Here is a 9,966-nt window from a genome sequence, read left to right as displayed (position 1 = left end):
AAAATGACGCGAAAGGTATACATATTGACGAATGGTCAAGTGTCGTCAAATATTGACAACATGGGGTGAGGATGGGTTGACACGGACATGCAGCAGCTTGCCATAGGGCAATACTTCCGGGTTTAAAACGTTGCTGAAGGATAATAGTGGTATTGCGCATAGCCGGAAATACTCGTCATTGGCAGGGAAGCGTTTTCTCTTGATTGACGAGATAACTCGTCAATGGCGGTGAAAGAGTTAAGGGGGTGGCCACTTGAATGATGTTGAACAGCCACTGCTGTCACTAGAGTCGAGCTAGGCATGTGTGATTTCAGCAACCAGTCAACTCAGGTTCACCCACGTCCCGTCTTTTTACCCATTTTCGGATATCCACAAAGATGTGCGATGACGCGCTGTCAAGATGGTGACGGCAGGCACCGCCTACTTTAAGCTTCAAAAACGACCTTCAGAAACGTCCAATCTTTTTTTAAGTCTATGGTGACGTCACATGCATACCCTCTATTGACATTACGGTTACGTTTTGCAGGTCCATACTGAAAAAACACAAATAAACGTATCACTCAGAAACATCTATTTCCAATCTCAGAATAATTGATTATTTCTTAAATTCTTAAATTTACTGTTCGCCTGATACAGGTTCAAACATAAGATCTGTTTACACACACAGAGAGCTACTGAAAGGAGCTTCTCTGGAAAATGGTCAATCAGAGCAGAGCTTAACATTATTATTCATAACCATTTCAAATAAGATAATAACAGGCCTTTTTATTCTAGAGAGTTGTAAATGGACATATAAAACCGTTTTTGGAATATTTTTGCACCTAATAAAGTCACATATCTTTTATGTAGACAATTAAACATATTGTATCAGTGTATTTTTTGGCACCTTTAAAGTTCATACTTTTTCTAAAATTGATTTGAAATTATGCTTAGTTGTTGAGTTAGTTCACAGCGTCACATCTATATTTAAACAAGCAATTACTTCCTTGAAGAGTTCGTACAATTACTTTCTTACTTCCCATTCAATTTATGTCAGTTAGGGAGTGTATTAGTTATTTCATTTATCTATAGTTTCATTCTTGCATCATTTGTATGTGGACATACAACTAATTGTTTTCATCATCATTGTATTTGCTAAAATAAGTTCCCTATAACTAACCTGGGTGTAGTAATCAGATATTACATTCAAGGTTAATGTTAGGTTGATGTCACATCACACACCCCCATCATTTTCCATTTTCATTTGTCTCCTACTAGCGTGATTGACAGGTTCCCAAATCTAAAAATAAACTTATCTGAGATCAATAGTCTTTGTAATAAACTACACTATACTTAGTCACTGTGGAATTAATAGTCACTGTCACTTCCTGATGCATTGTGTGTGTCTTCATTTATCAATGACACAGAACATAATTAACACAACCGACACAACAATAAATATTAAAATATTATTATACATTACTGGTTTGGTCTGTTTGAAAGAGTCTTGACACTTCCTCTTAAAACTTAATACTCTATAACGGGTTCATCATAGTAATGCAGAATAACCATTTTGGGTGACAATGACAACAGAACTGCAGTTTGACACTCTAGGTTAAGGATTTTACAAAATAATAACTTGAAACAATAGGTAAAACTAAAGCACAACTATTGGTATCTATACTTGAAGAGTTTCGTTGCAAAACGAGATAAATCCATTTTTTTAACATTTTTGTCAAAACATGTTTATTATTATGTTATCATGCTATTATTTTGTTTTATGGTGCTACTTAGCTGTATTTTTTAAATTATGAAGGTTTAAATAAAAACAAACCAACTGCAGTTGCATTGAAATTAATTGGAATGCACAACCAAAAAACTAGATTTCTGAACAATTAAAAAACCGGTGGTTATCTCGTTTTGTAACGAAACTCTTCACTTGTCATTCCAAGTAGTTGAATATGATTTTGTAATGGTGCATTCCTAATTTCTGTATCCCCTATGAACTGTTCAGTCAAAGGTTCCTAAAAGAATAATGTATTATAGGCGGTAAAGTCTTTTCCAAGAAATCTTTTGAGAAAAATAAAGATTCTGGTTCTTTATGAAACCATTCAGCCCAACAAAGAATGATTTCGGTAGCTTTATTTTTTTTAAAGTGTACCAGTGTTCATGACCAGTGAATTATGACAAATGTTGATGTTGTTCCAGATCATTGCCACATCCTTAAAGATCAAGCTGTCAACATTTCATTTCACCTGAGATGTAATATGAATACTACTTTGTAAAGGCATCTGTATGTGCATGTTCATGACGCACTGTATCATCTTATGAGATTTGTCCCAGGATAACATTTCAACAAAGTATTTGTTGAGTCAAGCAAAACTTTCTCAAGAAAGATTTTACCCCTATTTCATTATGCACAGGAATGTAGGAAACTTAAATGAAAATACATGTCTAAACATTAGAGGACCTACGCTTCTAAGTTATTTCAATGAGTACTTTAATTATACTCTTTTTTTGTCCTTGATTATATGTCTGAACAAATATGAGATTTGCGGTTCCTGCTGCCAGTGACAGTAATGTGTAGTGGTTTTTGGGCTGTAAGGCACATTTGAGTTTGCTTACTTGATGTTTTGGCAGAAGAATTGTTGCCATACGGTTTTTATTAGAAAACCAATGATCATTCCCTTATGGCTACATCAATGCAAATGGCTCACTCCATAATGAAAAACTTATGGAGCACTTCACCACTGTTGTACTTTCCCTCAACCCTAAATGCAGTCCAGACAGTGACTTTTCTTCTTTTACAGCCATCTATCCTAAAATGAAAGCCTTGCTGAGGTGATCTGACCACTGTTGTGATGTCTACACTGTAAAACAATTCAGTAGGAATTACAATGTAATTGCAGCTGGGTTGACGGTAATTTACCGTATATTTAAATTTATGTTATTTACTGGCAAGAGTTTGTTCAAAGTTAAAAAAATTTAAATATTAGTCTTTATCTTTACAGAATAAAGCTATACAATGGCAGCCTCATGCAAAGCATTCTGGGAACCAGAAATCAACCATTTTCTGTTTCTTGCTTAGTTTCCCAAAATGTTTTGCTTGATGCTGTTTTTTTTTGTTTTTCTCTGTAAAGACAAAGACTTGTAAATGTTTAATGTTCATTTAACTTTGAACAAAATGTTGCCAGTGAATAACATAAATTTAAATCTACGGTAAATTACCGGCAACCCAGCTGCAATTTCTATGTTTTTTTTTACAGTGTATGTCTGCATAGGCATTACAGCTATTCTCAGAGTTTAGTATATAGCATCAATGTTTGGTGAAAGTTATCTGTGTTATCTGCAGTGTTTTTTCCCTTGAGGTTTTGTTTCCTGCCTACAACAAAACCTTGATGTACACATAGATTTGTTAAAGGTCACATGACCAATTAATATCCATTACTCAATGAACGCTATCTTGTGGTGGAAAAAGTCCTTTGTGAGCATATTACAAAAGTCCCTATCTTATCACATCAGCCATTGATCAGATCATATATTCCACTTCAAATGACTAGTATATATGATATGTTTGTATCTGTGTGCCAATTCAAAGGCTGCGACCTCTAAGGACGTATTTTAAGACCGATTGCGTCACAGCAGCGCGACTTGAGGCTAGTAAGGCCGTCCCAATTCAAAGGATGCTTAGAATGAAGCCTCAAAATGCGTCCTTATTTCTCCGCGCTGTTAAGGATAGAACGAATGGATCCTTAACAGCCGAGGATATCCCAAGAGTCATTGCTTGTCTGCAACGGCTGCATATAATGGCTGGATATTCGAAACAATTAAAAGCTTTATTAAATACAAGTGTATTTATCAGAAGAAAAATGTCTTTATAAGTTATGTTTTCTGTTAATATTATTCTTTTTATGTTGTGTATATTTCTAAGGTTGATTAATTTGGTATACTGTGGAATAATCTAAAGAAACAGTATGTAGGATTGTGGCCAAAACTGATATTGCAATCACAAAACTTTTGGCTAAAACTGGTACTGCAATCACACAACTGGTGGCCAATACACAACATGACAACACAAACATCAGTTGAGGGCTGCAACTCCACTTTTTAAATGACAATATCCTGGCCAGCCCGCTGTTGTGAGTGATTTGAAATGAAAATGATTTCTTAATGTCTAGTGACATATCAGGGTCATTTTATGATTAATTGATATAAATTTCTTACATACTGTTCCTTTAACGTGTCATATTTTCTAAAATAAATTAATATTTAAGTCAGAAACGTCACAGCTGTGTCCTGCTGACAGGCGCGGTGGGCGCGTGCAGCAGGTGGCGCCAATTATGGGTCCTCCGAAGGTTAGACCGTCTCATTTCAGTTCTCATCGCAAACTTTTGAGACTTCCACCTTGAAAGACTGAGTGCTCAGCTTTTAAGGTCGCATGCTTGAGGTTGCAGCCCTTGAATTCGGACACGGCTTGTGTGTTTCATGTTAATGATTTCACCTGGCAGTGCTCATTAGCCACTGATTAGCTCTTCACACCTGTTTGTATTCTGTAATAATCAGTCATCCCTTGTATTTATACCCGGTTTGTTCAGTGTGTGTTCATGGAGTCCTTGTTAATGTCACACCGGCTTCTGTGGTCTTGTATATTTCATGTTCTGGACTGTTTGTTTCATGTTCTGGACTGTTTGTTTCATGATCTGGACTGTATGTTTCATGATCTGGACTGTATGTTTCATGATCTGGACTGTATGTTTCATGGTCTGGACTGTATGTTTCATGGTCTGGACTGTTTGTTTCATGGTCTGGACTGTTTGTTTTATGTTTGACTATTGACCTTTGCCTGGCTGGATTACGATTTTGGATTACCCAAATAAAACTGCTTTTGGATCTTAACCCTTTTGTGTTTGTGTATCGTGACAATGAGCAGCTTTCTGAATCCTGAATATGACATTTTCTGAATGTTATTCATTTTTCGATTAATCTTTTTTTTTTTTTAAACGTGGTCAATTCAAAATCGATTCTCAAAGAGCAGAATAATTTTTTTTTCATATTTTTTCTGCAAACATTGAACGTAAGATTAACGTTAACCAAATTACTAGTCTTCTTCACTAGATGTCACCCCCTTTTTTGCCTTGCGCAATGTTACCAAGGAGCGAGAGGCGTGACTGTCATTCTTACATTCACTGCTTAAAATTGCATTTCACACCTGCAATTTTAGGTGCTTCATCAATGTTGATGCCACCTTCACATAAAAAGTAAGAGGTATGGAAGCATTTTACATTTCGCAAGCAAGACGACAATGATTGTGTTGTGGCTTTTTATTTCTTTTTAGTAATTACCCACTTGTAAACTTATGTTCACTGTTATTTTTTATTAATATAGTATTTGTATTAAATCTTTACTCATTGAGTTGAAAGAATTGAGAATTAAAACCAACCCGTGAACCGGAATCAAAAATTGAACAGAATCGAAATCGAATCGATTTGATAACTTGCGAATCGAAATTGAATCGATCTGGAACATTTGAATCGATACCCAGCCCTATTATTCATTCATTTATATATTGAACATTAAACTAGTTTCAGATGTTACATGTTCTATACACAGAGCTCAAATTCATTGCATTTTTGTTTTCCTTTGATTGACAAGATATATCAGCTATAACCATCGGTCATCGTCGATGCCGCTTGCGTGAAAATTGCTTTTATTGACGATACAGATTATTGGCCGATATATCGGTTCATCTCAATTATTATTTGTCACACATTTCTTCAAATGATAATCATTTTACAGATTATTCAACCGCTATGCAGACTTATGTGTGTATATATGGTGTATGCATAATGTTTTCAAATACAATGTGTGGTGTTAATATATCTGCATTTTAAAGTATAATGTCAAGTATACAGTAAAGAAATGTGCATCTGTGTCTTTAGAACCTGGTACGTCTTTAAAACCCCTAAAACCTAACCCCCCTTTTTGGAAAACATATTTTTCTCTGTGCTCTTACCAAAGACTGTCTGTCTTTTTGTCCAGGAAGTTGTGCAATACAGACATTTCACTCAATAGCCCAAAGGCATTATCACAACCTTTTGTTCTCTGAGCATTACGCAAGCGGCAGCTCAAGAGGTGAAAGTGTTTACATTTTCAGAGGAAACAAAACTTCAGCGTGCCCTCTTTTTTGTTGTGTCTTCAACTTAACTTTACTCTTTCATTTTTTATCATCCTTTGACATTTTGGACTAGAATAGCTGGTCTTATGTGTCTGACTGTCAAAATGTCTGGCACAGATAGAGATTTGATACCAAACAAACACTGTGTTAAAATAAGTGCTAAAATGTCAAATTTTAACATTTGAACACAAGTTTAAAATGTATATTATATTTAAGATATGAAATCCAATTCATTACTACAGTACTGTAAGACACATACATTTTCTATCCTTTTTGAATTTTTGTCTTTTGCTTAAAGGATGTGACGTCACATCAGATTTCCCCATGTAATAACCACACATCTCCTTATCTGCTAGTTCACAGACAGCAGATACAACTTGCTTTATCTCTTATTTTACTGTAAACTGCTATGGACGATTTTAATGAGCAAATACATACTGTATGATTGCAGTAACAACTATGCAGAGTGCTAATTTATGACTGTTCCTATTCCTGTTATTTCCTTTTAATGATTCTTTGTAACTCAAACTTCATTTTGAGTCACGTTAAAGTGATTACAAGTCCTTCTTCAGAAAAGAGTATATAAACGTTAGATTTTTAAACCATCTTGTAAATAACATTGTATAGGCCACTGTAAAAGTTAAGGGAGAATGAAGAGAAGTCATGAAGATAAACAGGTTATACAAAAACACTAAAAATCTGATAACATATGGCTAATATAAATTTCAGTTGATAGCACACCTCAAATGTCCTAATTTCAGATCAAACACTAGATATGTACTGTCTGCTTCCTTAAATATTTTAGAAAAACATTCTTGTCTTCCATTCCCTACAATAATGGGAATTCTGGGAAAGCTCACATGATGTTGGAAATTCTCCATTGTCTTTTTCAGGATGTCTGCCAAAATTATAATCACACATTCTAGCAGCGTAAGCAACAGGAACTATTATTAATAACAGGCAGAGGAAACTTACTCATATTATTATTATTTCACTTTTAATATCATTGTCTCACGATGTTTGTATTAATTTGTTGAAATGTGGGTAATTCCTTTTTTTTAACTCATTACTATACAGCAGGCCAACTCAGCTATGATTCATTAAAAAAAAAACATACTGACATTTTATTATCTTACTTTCATCCAAGCTCACTTTCAGTTCATTTAACCAAAGTTATAATTGTTGTTTTATTATTTTATAATACATTTTATGAATAACCGAAGGGTCACTTTTGTTTAGTGACTACTATTCTGCAATATTCATCCAGAAATAAGGTACATAAGGGTGCAAAGCTGTCATTGGGATGGTAACTTTTCAAAAAGAACAGTACAGTTTTGTACATTAAAGGGGCATATTGGTACATAAGGCACACATTGGTGGTACCACAAAGGCACTTATCTGTACCTAAATGGGTAGGACTTTTTTAAAAGGTACTGTCCCAGTGACAGCTTTTGTACCCTTATGTACCTTATTTCTGAGAGTGTAGGATAAAGATTAAATAATAGTAGTCATTAAACAAAAATGAGTAATGTGTGTATTCGGTTATTAATAAAATGTATTATAAAATAATAAAACAACATTTTTAACTTTGGTTAAATGAACTGGAACTACCTTTTTTCTAAAACTGTATATCTTATGGCCTTCTCCAATAGTCTTTTGGTTGTGGTAATGTTGGCTTTACCCGTTTTGAGATTTTTTTGTTTTCTTCTGCATGTACAGCAGTTTATAAGCTTCCTATTACCTTTCTATGATAAAATAGTAAAACCATATAATTGTTTTCTTGCATTATTCAGTAGTAAATTATTGAAATAACTTTAATATGAATAAATATAATAATTTAATATAAATATATAATATAATAAATAATATGATTCACTTAGATGTAGATTGCCACCAAACTGTAATTTGGTCACTAAATTTCCCAAATAATTTAAGATCATGAAAAGTCACACACACACAATATGTTCAAGTATTTACTTCACATTTTTATTATTTAGTTTTGTTATTTGTTCTTCATTAACCATTTAAGATATTTATTACAAAACAATATAATAAATACTGTATAAAGATTAAAATAATTAAGATGCTATAAAGTGCTTTACAGTATAATTTTTTTACAATCACACTTAAATACATTCAGTCAACAAATTACATATAAAGTTTAGCAACTTCATTGTTCAAGAGATTTTTTTGTTTTCATTCATAGAATGACAAAGGAACAGTTATACTTTTTACAAAGTGTAATGTATTCCAGGTTTTCATTCAGCATGCAAAGTGCCAAAGAGTTTGTCCCAGTGGGTGAAGTACGGCGCATAGTTGGACTTGAACTTCTGATGGTGAAGATCATGATGAGGTGCTCCACCATACAGTCCAAAAGGCACCAGGCGGTGTGTAGCCCATGGCAGGTCATATCCACAGTGATCCTCCACTGACAGCCACATGTTCAAAATATGGAAAAGCATCTCTGTCATGGGATGAGCTCCAAGTAACATGGGATTTACAGCAGCGAAGAAACCCAACGAGAGAGTCTCCCAAGCCCCCGAGTACTCCGTGGTGAGGGCGAAGGTGGCCGTGTTCTTGTGATGCACCTTGTGGAAAGTGCGGTACAGCCAGGGCACTCTGTGATGAAGCAGATGCCAAACAAAGTACTGGAAGTCAAAGAGAAGCAGGCAGGCTGTAAGATCCTTCACAACTTCCAGGATCCCAGGTGCTGCCACTGGGTAGCTGACTGGATTCCAGTACCAGTGCAAAACGCTCAGTGGGAAGATGTACACCGCATGGTTGTAGAGTGATAGTGCAAGGCAGCTCCACATCATATTCCATGTCACGCTGGATTTCTGTTGAAGCTTGTATCTCCGTATCAGTGCTACTTTGGGAGAAAGGATGTCCAGGACTACAAAAGGTAGGCAAAAACTTAAGTAGACTGTAAGAGAGAAGAGCACTGGAAAGAAGGGAGACCTTAGCAAAGTCTCATATTGCAGAACGCAGTCCCAGATTTGCTGTAATCCAGACATCTTCTCTGTTCTGGACATTTCTGTATTAGATTAAAACACATACGGTGCAGTGCTTCATGCCGCTTTTATTATCGAAGCCCCGCCCCCTCTCCCCTACATGGCGTTCCTGTCGGAATTTCCAGGGTTTTTTGAGCTACATTGTGTAGAGGGAGAGATAATACCTCATGGTTTAATGATTAAAGTGAATATATGAATACACATCTAGCAATTATGTAAAGACTTAAATCTATTTATAACTGTAATATAAGCTTATATGTCGTACGATGGAAATGTAATCGTGTGTAATGCAAATAGAAAAACTACAAATACTAAATGCAAACGATCAGTCAATGGGACTGTGTAGTTATTAATTTCAGTCTGCATAGCAAAGCGCGGTATCTTTCAGTATGACTTCCACCTGATATTGACATGCTCGCTTCATTATATTGATTTTACACACTACGATAACCTGGCACAACATTAATAAATCTTAATGTTATTTAGCATTTACTTTTCGCGCGTGACATCACATTGACTTGTAGTGTGTTTTATGGGTGGCTCGTTAGAATGGTGAATACTGCCATCTAACGATTAGAATCGGCAATTGGTCTTAGAAAGCAGTAACATAATGAATCTTCTTGCGGTTAACACTTTCTTGACACATGACCTGTTTTTCATTGCTGTGGTAAAATACCAAAGGAAATTGTTATAAATTACAAATAATATTTAATTTATCTTAAATATCCTTACTGCACGCTCTTTTACTTTTAAACGAGACGAAATGCCCATCCTGAGGCACCCAGTGTTTACACCAGCTTC

General features: G+C 35.1%; 1 protein-coding gene across 1 annotated transcript; it reads right to left on the bottom strand.

The window, feature by feature from the left end:
- Nucleotides 1-8,118: 8,118 nt before the first annotated feature.
- Nucleotides 8,119-9,220, bottom strand: ch25h (cholesterol 25-hydroxylase). Its single transcript, XM_055177054.2, has one exon. It carries the CDS (start codon nt 9,184-9,186, stop codon nt 8,413-8,415), a length of 774 nt encoding a protein of 257 aa, XP_055033029.2. The 5' UTR covers nt 9,187-9,220; the 3' UTR covers nt 8,119-8,412.
- Between the last annotated feature and the right edge of the window lie 746 nt (nt 9,221-9,966).

Source organism: Misgurnus anguillicaudatus, chromosome 4 (assembly GCF_027580225.2).
Source record: "Misgurnus anguillicaudatus chromosome 4, ASM2758022v2, whole genome shotgun sequence".
NCBI lineage: Eukaryota > Metazoa > Chordata > Actinopteri > Cypriniformes > Cobitidae > Misgurnus > Misgurnus anguillicaudatus.
Note: the sequence above shows the minus strand (reverse complement) of the source record. Positions and strands in the feature narration are given on the sequence as shown.

Coding starts and splice junctions, on each gene's coding strand:
- ch25h (XM_055177054.2), bottom strand. CDS start 9,186: ATGTCCAGAACAGAGAAGATGTCTGGATTACAGCAAATCTGGGACTGC.